Below are 17334 nucleotides of genomic sequence, written 5' to 3' on the forward strand. Positions count from 1 at the left end.
TATACAAAATGAAATTGGCATTAAGATGGTTAGAGATTTGCTATTAAGTAATGGGTCAATGGATATTTACAAGGTTGGTTTTTTATGCCTACTACTTGAACTTGTCCTTGAAAATAACATCTTCTTGTTTGAGGAAAAATGTTATCTACAGAAAAAGGGTGTGGCGATGGGCACAAGTTGTGCGAACGCTTACACCAACCTGGTGATGGTCGCCTGGGAACAACAACATCTAGTAGGACATCCACAAGTTTTATGTTATAAACGATTTGTGGATGACCTGTTTTTTGTATGGAATGGTGATGCTGTCTCATTGACCCTGTTGTTCCAACAGGTCAACACAAGTAATTATTTTTTGAAATTTACTATGAATTGTTCTAGTGATAGAATTAACTATCTGGATGTTACAGTGTTTAGGACAGGGAATAGATACAGTACCACTGTATATAGGAAAGAATGTTACCAGGCCCCATTCGTACATGCTGGTAGTATGCATATACCATCTACCTTCGCCAATGTTGTCAAAGGACAAGCGTTTAGGGTCTCACACCTCTGTAGTGAGGATAATATGTTTCTGAATGAACTATGTAAATTGAAAGTCTTTTTTATGAATAGAGGGTATAATGAGCAGCTAATTGATAAAAAATTTAATGAGGTTAAGCAACTTAGATGTACTAGAGCTAGACCATATTTTTCTAGTAGAATAGACCATGCACCTACCCAATTGGGTAATAGCAAAGGCCACTTTCCAAGTATGGTTACAATTACTTTACCACTTGGAAGTAATACCGATGCGGTTAAGAAGGCCATCAGTACAAATTGGAATATATTGACAGTAGATGATGACACCGGTAGTCTAATTGGCACTAAACCCAAATTTACATATAGCAACACGATGAATTTGAAACAACATTTGTGCTACAAGCACATGAATAAGATACCTTTAGTGATGAATCCTTCTCTACAAGGGACGAAGAAGTGTGGACGGTGTGCACAGTGCAACTATATTGACGAGTCACGTTTCTTTAGGAATCCCAACACTGGTTATCTATGGGAAATTAGGAATATAAGCTGTTGCCGTACACGTAATGTTGTTTATGTAGCACACTGTTCTATCTGTTTTAAATACTATGTAGGCAAAACCAACAGAAGTCTCAGAGAAAGGATTAGGAATCATATTTATTGTGTTGGTAGATCACAGGAGTATAGTGCCATAGCAAAACACATCTTGCAAGAGGGATCTGAACATCAGTTCTGTTTCCAGGTCCTGCATGTTCAATATCCAAATGCTAGAATAGGTAATATAGTTAATTTAACCGAACAAGCGGAGCTTAAATGGATATTGAGGCTGGGGTCACACCAAGGGTATGGACTAAATGAGACTGTAAGTATTAAACCTGTACTTAAGGGCAGACGGTTACGTTAATACCTACCGTCTGTATGTTTTATTATATTATGGTAACATTTAGTGTTATGGTCATCATATTTATACATCATATATTTAAATAGTTACATATTTTAGGGCTAGATTAATATTATTGTTTATAGTTGATGTATGTTTTTTATATTTTTACATACATATAGTTTTTATACATGGTACAGGGATTGCAATCCTGACTACAGTTTTAATTCAATTTCAAATTAATTAATTTGTTATTAGATACTTAGAGTTAATTGGTTGATTAAGTGCTAGATGAACTGTATTGTAAGTATTTAAGTAGCTGTGTTATTTTGTCATTTTTGTCTGAAGAAGCGGAGGTGAACTCCGCGAAAGCGCTCACTTCTTCATTAAACGGATTGTTTTATATTTTTGTACGTGCTGCCTTATTTTTGAACAACTTCACATTACTGCGGTTATATTGGCCTCAACTCAATTGTGTTCCTGCTACCTTCTGAGGGTCGTTTTGCTGTTTCTACATCAAGGGTTTGCTTTTTGCTTTCATATATATATATATATATATATATATATATTTATATATTTGCCAACACACACTTGCCAACACACACAAACACGTCATTATCAACCCCCATTTTCCCATATTGATATCTGGAGTTGAGTTGTAGTGTCATGTGTCACCACCATTTTTGATGTAGTGCCACTATGCTCCCTTTTTCAACAGTCATGCCCAATTGTCACTGGTCTTTTTTCACACAATCCAACCATCTCTTAGATAGATGGTCTTGTTTCCTCTTGCCTTCTTCCTTTCTCTCCCGAATCTTCTTCAACAAATCTTCTGCTTTCCTGCACATGTGGCTGAAACAACATAATCTGTTCTCCTTTAACTTCTCTGTAACTGGAGCTACTTTTCTGTTCTGATATCCTCATTTCTTCATTTGTCCTGCAGTGTACATCTTACTGCCCATCTCGGGTACTTCATTTCCATCGCCTCAGGCTCACTCAGTTGCTCTGCCTTCACTACTCAGGCTTTTCTGCCATACACATGCTCTGCTCACACCACAGTTTTGCACCTTACTTTTCAGCTTATTTGGCATCTTTTCATCACATGTTACCCCCGACACTCAATGCCAGTTGGCTGCAGCACTGCTGAATCTAGCTTTGGCCTCCTAATTCAGACTTCCCTGTTCCTGCACATGACGTGAGTTATATCTTTTCCACTGTTTCCCTTTCTATCTCATTTTTCAGCTTCTTCTGATTTCCCCGATTTGTTACCATGACAGCTATCTTGTCTGTACTCAGTCTCATCTCATGTGCCTTCATCTATCATTTGTTGAAGAATCTGTCTGTAATGCCAAATCATCTGCATACAGCAGCTTTGTTGATCTGTCGCATCTGAGCTGTTTGTTAATGTAGCCATTAACAGAATGTACAGTAGTGAGTGCAGACCTGAGCTCTGATGCACACCCACTCCCATTGGGAACCCCTCTGTGAGACCGAACACTGTTTGTACTTATGTCATTGGGTCCTTGTACATAGCCTGCACTAATTCTACCAGTGTTTCTGGGACTTCAAAACACTGCAGTACTGCCCAGATCAGCTTCCTTGGGACTTTGTCATATGATTTCTCCAAGAGTCATTTGGCCTATTTCCTCATCTCAAGCTTTTTTTCCATTATCTATCCCACTGCAAACATCAGATCAGTTATGCTGTATCCTGATCTGAATCCATATTGCTCATCTGCCATCTTGCCCACTATTCTGTGTATTAATTTATTAGTCACCCTCTCCAGCACTATCATGCATTGTGACAAGAGTCTGACACCTATATTGTCCACAGTTGTGAATATCCCATTTGTCTTTGTACACTGGAACTAGAATTCTTAATTTCTGCATTTGAGATATACCTTTCTTTCCATAATGCAATGAATACCATCAATATTTCTCTCCTAACTCACCCATCATCTTGATTATATCTGATGGGGCTTCATCTGACTCTTTTGTTTTTATTGATTTCATTTTCCTTAGTGCTTTTGTTATTTCTTCATACGTGGGCTTTTCTTCCCCCTCCTTCATTGTAGGCTGTGCATGGGGGCAGAACAGCTTCTATGGGGTTTTCCTTCCTTCAAAGCCTGCTGGACGTAGGCCTTTCATTTGCCTTTGATGGCCTATAGACTAGTGAGCAGATGGTTTCTGGGACCACTCTCCAGACATTAATAAATAAATCTCCGTTCCACCAGAATGAGAAGCCAAGTCCTTTAATAAAAATACGAATCAACCATAAGCTCTTTCATCTGCTACAAGGCAAACTTCCTCAGATAAAATCACACTGGTACAGAAAATTTTTATATACAAGTGACCCTCCCATCAATCATTCGATTAAAATCCAAACAATTAAATAATTTGGAAATTCTTAAAGATACACTAAGTCTCAGAAACATGGTTCCTTTATCAACTAGTGAGATATACACATAATTCCAAATGATAAAATAAAAGAAAATGATGTGAATGAATTGTGTCTGCATCATAATTATATTTTGGGTTAAAGTTGTATAAAAAAATTATATATTAATATATATGAGGTTCAAAAACATAAAGAATGTTAAAATATGCCAAAATGAACTATAATTTATGCAAGTAAGCAATAAATTCTACTTGTCTTCAGCCAACCTGTTACTGGCCAAAAAAATCAAGTATTGGTTTGGCAAATGGCAAGAAAACAAGGTTCAAATGGACCAAGGATTAAGTATTGAAAGAGGAAAGTATGTAACCAAGAGGACCTAGTTTTGAATTAACCTAGTTTTGAATTAAATTATAACTAAATCTTAACTAAGTGGGGCCCACAGATCTAATTTCCAAAAATGGATACCTAACAAAATTAATTTGTAGGTCCATTTTTGATCTATTAATAAGTTTGAACTTGGTACTTATAGATAATTTTTGTGTAATTTTACACACTGTTAGCCTTACCTACTAGGATGGCCTTGATGTTGATGTACTCGTTGAGACCAGGGTGAATATTAGACCTGAGTCTCAATTGCCATTTAATCTCCTTCTGTAACAGAAGGTTCTTAGTGTCTCCTCCCCTGGGGTCAGTGTTGACAAAATCAATAATACCAAATTTGAAACGTGGAGTGAAGTGACAAACTAAGGTATGCTTATAGAGGGCACTGGTTTCCTTTTTTGTTCTGATATAATTTCTGTGCTCATATATCCTTTCTTTAAGTGCCCGTTCCGTTTTGCCCACGTAAAAACATGGACAATGTTCACAAGTTGCCAAATAAACAACCATTTTGGTCTGACAGTTGCCCTTGCAAAATCTTACTATGCTCCCAAGTCCATTGTTCAAGGAAATGCTATCCACTGAATGGATGCACTTACACTGAGCACATCTACCACACGGGTGGGTAACCCTATCATATCTAGAAGATATATCCCTTCTTTCTAGGGTTCTCTTGAAGTTTGTACCCACCTTGTGTATAAAGGTGGGTTTGCTTCCTACCACCTCCATAATATCCGAATTGGTCTTCAAAATCGACCAATTGTCCTGCAAAATCTTTTTAAAAAATGCAGAAAAATTGTTGTGTTCAATGGAACATGCTCCCAAAAAGTCCTTACATTCCTGTACAATCTGTACCTGACTGGACAACCTTTGGCCTAATAATGGTTTGTAACGGGAACCCCATCCTCAATACACTTCACCTAAGATCTCCCCTAACATTTGCTTCGGATATCCTCTCTCATGGAACATTTCACCCAAAATAGTGAATTCCTGTAGGAGATCATCAAAGTCTGATGTCATCCTGGCCACCCTGACAGCTTGCCCTTTTACAATACTTCTTTTTTGAAAGTATGGGTGTTGGCTGTCATAATGGAGGTAACTGTTACACCAAGTAGATTTTCTGTATATCCTGGATTTAAAACCTTCCATGGTCTTAGGGTGATATCCAGATAACTAATACTGGTGCTGTGCACTTGATGGGTGAAGGACAAGAAAGATGTAGAACCATTGATGTAAACTATAAAGTCGTCAAGCTGTTTCTGAGTCCCCTCCCAGATGACAAAAATGTCATCCAAAAATCTGAAATAGGCTTTGATATTACTAAAGAATACACTCTGAAAGACATGTTTCGTTTCCCATTCCAATAAAACAAGGTTGGCGTAAATGGGGGCACAAGCTGCCCCCATAGTTACACCACTCACTTGTTTATAAAACTCACCCTCAAAGATGATAAAATTATTATCCAACACCACTTGCATTAATTCCAGAATCAAAAGTTTCTTATCCAGAGGTAGATCGGAATGTTTATTGATACTTTCCTCAAAACTCTCCAGACATTGTCCAACACCATCTGCCAATTCATTATAAACTCATCCCTGCATGAGCATCACTGTATTACCCTAGAGAAAGCCACATGCTACCCTTAAAACAAAGATCTAACCTACTGCTAGGGACCCAGCTCTACAAACTATTCCATTTCTAGGCATTTGCTTCCCTAGCAGATAAACTTCATGAAAAAAAAACTCTTCTCATGCAACCTGAGACACTGCTCACACCAACACTCATTATCCCTAAAACCAAATTCCACAGCGCTGCATGTGCTTCATTATCCCTAAAACCAAATTCCACAGTGCTGCATGTGCTTCATTATCCCTAAAACCAAATTCCACCGCGCTGCATGTGCTTCATTATCCCTAAAACCAAATTCCACAGCGCTGCATGTGCTTCATTATCCCTAAAACCAAATTCCACAGCGCTGCATGTGCTTCATTATCCCTAAAACCAAATTCCACAGCGCTGCATGTGCTTTCTCCTTTCAAGCACCTACTCTTTGGCAAGTTCTCCACATTGAATTATGGAAATCAAATTCAGAATACAGCTCAAAAAGCACCTCTTTAGTCAAGCCAAATGCTTCTGCTTCAACACAGGAAGTATCATCCGACACACCATCCCTGTCTCCTTTCCAGCACTCTTGTCCTGCAGCAGGATTACAGAAGGTTGACCCACTTTAGAAACTAATGTAAATATTATACATTACTCTCTGCTTATTTACTGTAATATACATATGTAACTAGTCTGAACTATTTTTTATTGCTTAAATTTCTGTCTTTTTTTGGTTTTGAAATGTTTTGTATTTCACCCAGGATGAACCTGAAATTGATTAATATTGGTCAGTTCACTACACTGGTAAACAATTTAAAATAAAATAAAAAAAATAAAATGCAATAAATCCATTATGAATGGTGTCTAATGACTAATTTCTTTATCTTTGTGTTTTTCCCCTACGATCTGAAAGAGTTTCTTTGTGCCACTTGTTAAGTCACTTTCCAGAAGCTCATTGAGTTTCTCCGATACAAAACAAACATACAGAATATCATGAATATATTGCATGATCATTGATTGGTATGTCCACTAATGAATATTTTTCAAATAATCAAAATTTGGGTGGAAATCAAGCACTGTGAGGATGGTATTTATATATGTAAGTTCCTGGGAAATAATCCAGCAAAGAACATTTAAGTGACGTGTCCCTCATTTTCCTATATGCTAGCTGCGTTCAGTTGTAACACTGGAACAGAAGTTAACATGGAGGCACAGCAACCAAAACAACATGGTTTTAGTAAAATAAAGCTCTACAAAGTACAACACAAATTAGCAAACAATAAGTATAAAATATGACACAAAACTCTGAGCTCTGTTGTTTCAGTTTTTCTATACAAATGCAATGGTTATTAACAACATATGTGACCAAAACTGGCAAACAGTGAGCTGTAAGAGGGCTCCAAATGGCTATAAATGAGGTTCAGAGTGTTACATACTGCCAAGGATGGTTGTGTCTTCAGAGGCAGTACTGAGTCCTAACTATTGAAAAAGTAAACATATTTCATTATGTGAATTACTCTCCTTGCATGGGGATCCCAGTCCTGTTAGGAGATTGCGCTGTGACAGATTCAGTCGCCTGGAGTTTCTGCAGTTGAGGGTAGCTTCTTGTGATTCAGTATGCTCTGATGCTATTGAGGCAGTACTAGTTAAAGAGTTCATGATCTGAAATGTATATTATGGCTTCTTCGCACCTAAAGGTTTTACCTAGTGAATTATTAACTATCCATCCATCCATCCATCCATCCATCCATCCATCCATCCATCCATCCATCCACCCATCCAGCCATCCAGCCATCCATCGATCCACAAACTACTTTTTCCTCATTTTTGCACATGCAGTCAGGTTGTCACATCAACAATGACAATCTTCTGGAGCCAAAGTTTACACCATCAGTGGGCTTGAAATTTTACTGAAATTCAGTATAATGTCATCTCTAATGAAGTTGAGGACACTGGGTAGTTACTCACCCTTATGTTTTTTAGCAAAAAGAACCATTTACATAACATTACAAGTATTTATGCCAAAAACAACAATGTACTTTTGCAAAATATTTAAAATGAACAATATGTTACTTGCTTATTGATATTATCTGACATGAATGACTACATCATTAAAGATCTCTCTGCCTATTTTGTTAATCTTCAGCTTCTCCATTATATAAGAAATGTAATTTTTAAGACAAGTGATGGAGATGAGGTGCTGTTTGATATAAATGGAGACACACCTGCAATCTATGACATACTGAACTGGCAAGCATCACCTAATGGAACCGTGTCAAAGTATGTGCATGTTGGACATTTTGACTCCCGTGCTCCTTCAGGACAAGACATCTTCATAAATGAGAGCTTGATTTTGTGGCATGGTGGTAGCTCAAAGGTTAGTGTACAACCAAGTGAGTTAAAGACACAAACTACATCTAGATCAGGTAAAAACAATGCAGCATAAAATGCAGAAACAGTAAAGCTCACCCCTCTGCAGTCAAATAACTTCAACAATGTTTTCAAACCCTCAAATGGATAGCATTGCTATTGATGGGGTACAAAGTTCCCCTGTTATAACATTTTGATCTTGGCATTAAAGATTTAAGTTTATATAAGAAAGTGGAAAACCTCACCAGCATTTTCACACATTTCCAGAAATGTGGCTATTAATGTTTAAATCATCTCACTGTGAAAAAAAAGATGTATTTCATTTCATGGTACAAGCCCAAATCCAAGAAGATCAAATAAAAACAGACCAGTTTTGAAACCCAAATTCAGTATAACACCAAATTTGAAAATCTTGTTGGAGGTTCATAAATTAAGCAACCATTTAATATCTAGTCAAACAAATCTCAAAAGATTAAATGGTTCCTCAGTTAACAAAAACGTGCTGTCAAATGACTGCTTGTTTGTGTCTGTCTAAATTTCTCTGCTTCGCATACTTCTGCAGTCACTTTGGCTGGACAACATCAAATTGTGCACCAGGGCTTTTGATGAGATTATGAATGAATAGACCTGACCTTATTTGCAGATTCCTACAAAAAAACAGCAATAGAAAATGTATTTATTTAATTTTCTATGGCTGATTACTTATTTAGCTTTGTATTCTTTGCTATGGAAGGGCATTTTTTTCTTGGACACTATACTGTAAGACAGGAAAACCTTGTTAATGTTCTGGGTATTCTCTCACCAGTGTAGCCAATTGGCTGTTTTACTTGTTTGGGGCTGTTTAAAATAGTTTGCTTTGTGTACCTCTGTGCTAATTTTGGATGACGTAATCATGCCATTCATTGCACAGCAGTGGGCCACAATGTATTCCCTAGCTGTAAGTGCCTAGCTTAGAAACTTAGTTATAGACCTTCCTTACTTTTTACCTGAGATCTCCTACTGTAGTTGCACAGTCACTTATCCCTCACACTATCCCTATGCACTACTCTTGTGATCTCTCTCTACTGCTGTATGAACACTCATTCCCCTATCACCAGTTCAGAACATCCCCTGCTGTAACCATTTTAAATATCAGCACCCTCTACAGTGAGCCCTGAAACATGAAGACTGAACGGCCAAAAAAAGTCAATTCACATATGCCAAATCTGAAATGGCCATTTTCCAGAATGTTCTCTTTTTTTTCTGAGGTACAGTGATATCAGAGTTGGTACATATAAGTTTGGGGTACAGGAGCCACCCCCCTGTAAAAAAAGAAGTTTAGAGGAGAAGAACAATGTTTGTGGTTCACTCATCTTCCATAGTTTCATTTTTTATTTTGTTTTTTGCCACCTTGTTTGCACTTCAACAGGGAGCCCATTCTTGCTACACTAAGTTCTGCCTTCATCTCCTAACTGTATAAATAAGCTTGGCTGTAACAAGCTGCTCCCTGTCTCCTTACCAATAGCATAGGAACACCTTTCTCCCATACATATGCAGGGAGGAAAGCCTTACAGTACCAAAGCATGCCTTCTCCCTCTCACTTTCCCAGCAACAGCATAATGTGCTCCCTATTATTAAGACTTAAGCTCAGTGCTACACTTTGCTACTAAAAGTTTGTCCAGGGATAAATAATTAACTCCTGTTAACACAGAGCATACTGTTTATCCCTCTAAGTACACTGTTAGCCTACAAAAATCCTACCTCATTTATCTCTTCCTATAGGAAAAAATTGTCAATTGTTCTTTCAAATACTCACAATTCTATTGATAATGCTATGGGTAAATCCTTCCCATATGATCATTTCCTTAACAAACAGGATATGAAAGGCATAGTACAATAATATTTTTGTCTAATTCTATTGGTATATCCCTCTGCTTGTATAAATCATTCCTTACTAGTATTTATTTACCAGATAGGATACAAAAGGCCTCATATAAAAATCCATCTCCACTTGTGCTTTTCTATCACACAAGGTACAAATGGCAAGCCCTCTGCACAAAGGTGTAGCTGGGTTGTGTGGCTTCCAGTTTAGTCCTCCAATCTGGTACATCCATTCTCAGCATTAAAGAGGGTGTAAACTACTTGCTACAAATATAACCAGTATCTTGCTACAATGTATTCTAAATATCATACATGGAGTTCTGAAGCAATAGTGCTTCAGCCCTGCCTGCACCTATGATACTGGCATTCAGAAACAAAATGAAGTATTGCACTACCACTGATCACCATCTGCTGATCATGCCCCCTGACACTTTGCATCTTGGGTAGCTGGCCCTTAGCCCCACCTTAGCTATGTTCCTGCCACTCTTAATGCTCCCAGTTCTTTTGGTAAATTCCTAAGCTATTTAAATTCAGTTGGTAAATCCCTAGGCTATGTAAAATGTTCCTTACCTGTATTCTATTTACCATACAGGCTGCAATATGCCTAGAACAGGTAAAACTATTTAGGCTGCTTATCCTATACCAGCTCACCTACTGCTTACCAAATTCTATACCCGTGAGATCGCAATCTACCCTCACATCACCTGTTGCCAGCTTATGGTCACTAGGCATTCTTAGTCATCATAAAAACTGTCATGTTCACTGATGACCAATTATGTTTACCACACATTTTAATATGCATGTGTGAGGTGTAAATACCTGCTAAATTTGGAGGTTAGCCTCTCATGAAAAGCATGTTATAAGCAACCATTACAAACCACCAGGTTGTTAGTACCCACACTCACCTCATACCAGTATGCCACTTATTAGAAGATAAACCAACTTGTTCTGATGTACTTAAGACATCTGTCTCAAAGTGCTAATGGCCTCTGAGACATAGACATGGGCATACAAAATCCCCATCTCAAACCCATTCCACCAGCTACACACACACACACACACACACACACACACACACACACACACACACACACACACACACACACACACACACACACACACACACACACAGACAGCCCATCACATAACAAAAACCCAACAACGATGGGTTATCAAGCTGGTGCACCAAAGCCCTTAAGGCCTCTTAGGCCACAAAGTGCATACAGAAATGTCTTAATCATAGGAGGCTCCACCAAATGCATGGCATTATTATATGCCAGGTCACTGGATCACTCAGGTTCCCTCACCTTGGCATACATATATTGTGGTCATTGTTCAGGTAAGTATAACTGACTTGGCATGTACCTCCTTGGATTATTTGAAGACAGACATAACCCACATTGAACAGTTTGTATCTGAAGCTAGTATACAACCAGTTTTGACCAGAATATTCCTTTCACTGAGAATGATCCCACAATACAAAAAAAAATCAATAACAGATATAGTTATTGGTGTCTTTAAAAGTGGATCTAACTTGTGCCTACCTATATGAAGATGGTTGAAAGTCCTCTCTATTTTGCAAGGAGTGGCCTGCCACGCTCTCCACAAGGCTTTCATATAATGGCTAAGACCTCCGTTGCTCCAGCTCCTCTTTTAGGCAATGTCAGTCTGGTCTGTTCCATCTACTGTCCAAGCCAAACTGAATCAGAACAGTGTGAAAGTAATGTTGTACAATGCCAGAAGCCTCTACAGGAAATTGGCCTCCCTAGAAGCCCTACTGATATCTACATTGTCACAGAAGCATGGTTCCAGTGCTGTGATAACACACGGTACTTCCTGGATTTCAACAGCTACCATCCAGTCAGACTTTCTACTGAGGGTGTGCTTGTGACTGGTGAAGGTTTGTCTATATCCCATCATATCCAGACTAATACAGCATGATAACAACTTTGAACTTTTTCAGATTTTATTAACCTTAAATAAACCTCCTACCACATCCTGGCTAACTACAGAATCCTTCCCAAGTTGCCAACAACATATGAAGTATATCTAACAAACTAAAGTCCCATGTCATAGAAGTCAAATTATCTTGGGATTTTGATTATCCATCTACAAATTGGAAGACTTACACCACTGCAAATTAATAGTAATATGGACAATCCTTCCTTGAATTCATTAGCACTAACTCCCTAGATCAGATGTATGTATGCAGGTCCCTATTAAAAGATCAAACACTCAAAAGAGCAAATCACACACCACTGAGCTGGGGAGATTGAAAAAGCTCAAACAGGACAGAAAGCATACACAACTTGCTTTTTGCAGTGGGGAAAGCCTGCCTGCATCCCCCACACCTCCAGCTAATAATATATGCCAACTCCAAGATCTCACCATGGTGGGGAAAAGAGATGTACCCTGATCCCCGCTGTGCCTGACCCTGCACATCAGAATCCTATTCGAGCTTCTGGGTTTTTGATCTTCCTGGCTTGATGCTATGTGGTTTGCTCTTTTGGCAGTTTGATCTTTTAATAGGGCCCTATGTGTGCATGTATGTATTTATGTACATATGTATGTATGTACAAATTGATTTAGTTATTTATTTGCCGCATTTGTTAAGTAGGTAAGTGACTGCTCATAAGATCCTTTTCAGCCATGACTTGGTCCTCAGTAGCAAAGAGAACATATTAAAAAAAAATCTTAAAATTTACAATAATTGATCTAATATTTGAAACAAATAAAGCAGTGTATCAAGTATGAAGACATTCAAGACATTTCAGTAACAGACATATTTCATAACAATGTAGTATATCAAGGATGTAGGCATTCAGAAGAATTTATTAGCCATAATATTTCACATTTGCATAATGTATTCTTTTAGATTATTTGCGGGTATATTAGAGAGAAATATTGGTGATTTTATAGGTTCACAGGCACTTATTAGGATACTGATCTCTGAGGGTTTTAAGAAACCTATTCTTACATTCCTGTGGTAGTTTTTATCCTAGTATTTTGCATACAAATAACCAAGAGATGGGCCAAACAAGGATATGTTGGGATATTTACATGTTACCTCTATCCATGAAGGACAGGAGTGCTGAATTTGCAGTTACCCATTTGACTAGAGTATGAAAAGTACTTTGTTTTATGTAGCATGGATTTTGGTTCCACAGAAATGGTATTCTCTGTGATACAAACCTATCCCTCCAACATATTCTATTTATTTTGCAAGAGATTGAGATCCCTTGAGTAGTTGGTTATGATACAAATGGACTTTATGTAATGGGTCTGACTGAATACAGCCTGCTGAAGCTATGCACAGCCAGAGGTCACTTCTCAATAACATGTACGACACTGAGAAGAGGGACAAGACTTTGAGATGGTCTGCATATTTTTTATGATTTATGTCCTTGATTTTTTAGTGAGAAAGTGTTGTGGTCATTCCAGTTGTTGCAGTTGTTTGGATAGGTACATACTTAAAGGGGCAGTATAGTCAATGATCAGCCAGATGAGTACCGAGAACAGTGGACCAATTACATCCTTTGATCTGGACTCAGTACCTTTAGGTATAAGTTGTGCAATGAAAAAGGATTTCCTTACAACAGAGGAAATCATTGTGATCAAAGGACAGTTCATTGCTGACATAGGTTTCCAGAGGGGTATTTTGTCAATATGACAGTTACAGTTGTAGTCGTGCATGCTGAAGGATGTGATTATATGTGATTATATATTTCTTGGCATTTAGTTTTTATTTCATTTTTTTTTTTTTTTGCTCTTCACTTGAAGAGCTGAGGGGGTGGGAGGTGGTTCGTAGCACCAGCCAAGGCCAGTAACTGAACCAGCTATACTTCTGAATACAGAAACTGAATCCCCTGACCAATATTAATTAGGTCATTAAAATCAGTGAGCAATATTTAAAGAAACACTACCTAAAGTGTAAATATAACAATGAGCAGTGAAGTAGATTCCTATAAGCACTATAAAAATAATAAAAACATGTTAAAAACTTGTTAAAAACATAATGCCTTCCAGTGTAATTCATTACTTAAACCCCCAGTTTTAACATATGACATTGTAATATTAATCCAGCCTCTAGTCTTCATTCCTCACATTTGGAACAGCCTCTTAACAATAAATACATTAGCCCCAATCATGTTTGCATTCCCATTATATTGTCTTATACTATGTTCATCAATGAAATTCTCAAGATTTTTTTATTTTTTATATTATTAATATGTGCATGTAACTTAATCTCAAATTTCTAATTTGTTACCCATATAACATAATCTACACTGGCAACATATTACATACATCACTGCCTTTGAATTACAAGTAAAAAAGCCAGTGTTAAAAAAATATAATTCGATTAATATTCTCCATACTGGTTGCATACTTAAAAACATTACAACTGCCACGTGGAAAAATACCATGTGGTAGTAAATTATCCAACCATATTGTCTCTCTAACAAAATAACTATGAACCAAAATATCCTTAATACTTCTCCTTTTCTTACGGAAAAACAATTTGTAAATTTTGTTCTCAAAGCTATTCATTCTCCCGGAATATATTCCAATGTTTATGTATTAAATTAGCTTTGGTATGGCGGTAGCATTGTTACCTCACAGCAAGAGGCTCTCCCGTTCAATTCTTGGCTTGGCTTGGGAGTGCCTTCTGTGTGGAGTCTGCATGTCCTCCCCGCGGTTGGGTAACGTTTGAAAGACATGCATGCGTAAATGGGCGTACCTTCGTTGAAGGCTGGGCATCAAGCTGGCACCTCGGTGTTTCGTAAAAAAATCTACTGCCAATCATTAGCGGACCAGAGTTCCACTGTGGCGACCCCTTACCGGGAAAAAGCCGAAAGAACAACAACAACATGTATTAAATTAGCTTTACTGAAAACCCATATTTGGATACAAATTATATTACCTCCTTATTAATATAGAGATAATTTCTATGACATCAGACATCATTATAACCTAACCCACTATTAGTTATACCTAATAACATATATTTTTTATCACATGCTGATAAATCTATTCCTGTCTTATTTCATTAGAATAATTATGTTCACTAAAAATTCTAATAATTCTCACAGTTTCCATTACAAAGTTACTCCATTTACTACATAATCTTGAAAGTCTTAAAAATTATCCCTGTGCTAGAGCTCTTAATGCATGTTCTGAATGGCAAATAGTGCAATCCAAAAATGGTGCTCATGATTTTGTTTAAAAATATATTATTTTTAAACTGTAGGAAACAGTTGCTACAGTTTATACCCTGCCTGCTCAGAATGCTACTGCAGTCAGGTTTTATTTAAAAAAATTTTTTTTTTACTTTTAAACTGTAGCAAACTGCTTGTGCTTGCCACAATGTAACAAATAGTTGCTACAATTTAGGCCATACACAGAGCACTACAGTGCTCAGGTTTTACCACAAATGCAATACCAGCTTTTAAAAAACAGTATTGCATTAAAGAGAATAGTCAGGATTGGCTGATTGTGCCCTCCCAACAATTTGCACCCAGGCAGATGCCTCTTTCTCTCCCACCTTAGCTATGCTACCGGGTCTGAGTATGTGATATCATTTACTATTAGTTCTGCAAAGTGACATACATTGTTTCTGACATTTTAACATAATTAAAGAAGGCTTTGTGGGTATCCTCTGCCCAGGTGGCTAGTTTTACCTCATATCTGTATATGGAGTAATATTCTGTCATTGTATTTAGCATAGGTTCATAGGTCGGTACTGGGCTATTAGCCCTGGGGCCTATATAAACCTAGCCAAAAAAGGTCCCTGGCTTTCACCACTCAAGAAAGTTATTTTCCTGTGCCCTTGTTTAGCATAGCCACAGAAGTGATCCCGGGATTAATTTCTTATTTCCCATCCAATTGTCGAGATTTTTCTTAAAGAGAGCTAATGAGGAGCTTTGCTTGACATGAATGGGCAGTCTGTTCCAGAGCATGGGAAGTCTCTGGGACAAGAATCTATCCCTCCAGCATGTTCTGTTTATTTTGGTGGCAAGGCTTAGTTCCCTGGGTGTGTGTGTCTCGGAGGGATTGGGGTTTCTTTAAGTGTAGCATGTCCAACAAATCTAGGTTTGATATGGCTTTGTATGTTAGGCAGAGGTCGCCTCTGAGTAGGTGATAAGTGATGGAATAGAGCTGGAGTTTTTTGAGACTGTCTGCGTATGGCATCTGTTTGAGACCAGTAATCCTCTTAGTGAGGTATTTCCGTAGCCTTTCTGGTTGTTGTAGATGTCTTGCAAGGTACATACCAAATGGGGTGCTGTACTCTATAATGGATCTAATGAGGGATGAGTAGAGAGGAACAATGACCTCTTTTTTTCTGGAGGTGAACCCCTTTGTGATGAGGTGTGCCATGTAGAAGGATTTCCTGACTACTGTGGTGATGTGATTATCAAAGGAGAGACTACTGTCCACTTGTGTCCCAAGGTCTCTTATCACACTTTCAGTGTTTAGTAGGCTACCGCCTATGTGGTAGTTCATGGGTACAGTGTTTTTCCCAAAGGGGATGACAATACACTTCTTGGCATTGAGCTTCAGGCCATGATTTTGACACCAAGCATCAGTCTCAGTGAGGCCCCTTTGTAGAATGTCCACATCATTAGGCGATTCTATTATGGCACCTAGTTTACAGTCATCTGCAAACTTTGTTAGCCAAAAACCTGCTGCATTAGCCTGGACTTCTGAGAAGTAGATGCCAAACAGGAGAGGACCCAAGACTGAGCCCTGTGGTACTCCACTTGTCGCTGGTCTGAAGTTGGATTTGGAGTTGGCTACTTTCGCTGTGTGGGTTCTGTCAGTGAGCCAATTGGCCACCCATCTTGTGACATAGGGATTTATGCCCAGTCTAGTGAATTTATCTATAATTCCAGAGTGGGGGATGCTGTCAAAAGCTTTGGCTAGGTCAAGATAGGCTGTGTGCACCACCTTACCCTCGTCCACAGCTCTGGTGACTGCTTCACAGAAGGGAATCAGGTTTAGGAGACATGACCTACCTTTTGTAAACCCAAACTGAGTGGGGTCCAGAGTTTGGAGGTTACCTATGTCCTTATTTATAAGCTCCAAGATGATACATTCCATGGGCTTGCACACCAGGCTCATCAGGCGAATAGGGCAGTAGTTCCCGGGGTCCATGGTGGTGCCCCCTTTGTGGAGTGGGATGACCATCACTGTGCGCCATTCAGTAGGCACAAAGCCTGAAGTGAGGCTATGACTGAACATGGTACTTAGGTGGGGTGCCAGTTCATTCTGTAGTTCATGCAGAACACAGCCTGGGATGTTGTCAGGTCCCATGGATGCTGTGTTCTTGG

At 38.4% G+C, this 17334-nt stretch overlaps 1 protein-coding gene across 1 annotated transcript in view; it reads left to right on the top strand.

The window, feature by feature from the left end:
- LOC122801300 (vomeronasal type-2 receptor 26-like) overlaps positions 1 to 17334 on the top strand; it is a 116327-nt gene that overhangs the window by 725 nt on the left and 98268 nt on the right. Inside the window, exons 1-2 of the mRNA XM_044070845.1 lie at positions 1 to 73; positions 7923 to 8153. The exon at positions 1 to 73 is cut by the window's left edge and continues 725 nt beyond it. Coding sequence (XP_043926780.1) covers positions 1 to 73; positions 7923 to 8153 — 304 coding nt within the window. The remainder of the gene's footprint in view (positions 74 to 7922; positions 8154 to 17334) is intronic.

The sequence above is a fragment of the Protopterus annectens genome, chromosome 4.part1 (genome assembly GCF_019279795.1).
Source record: "Protopterus annectens isolate FY-2018-M chromosome 4.part1, PAN1.0, whole genome shotgun sequence".
NCBI lineage: Eukaryota > Metazoa > Chordata > Ceratodontiformes > Protopteridae > Protopterus > Protopterus annectens.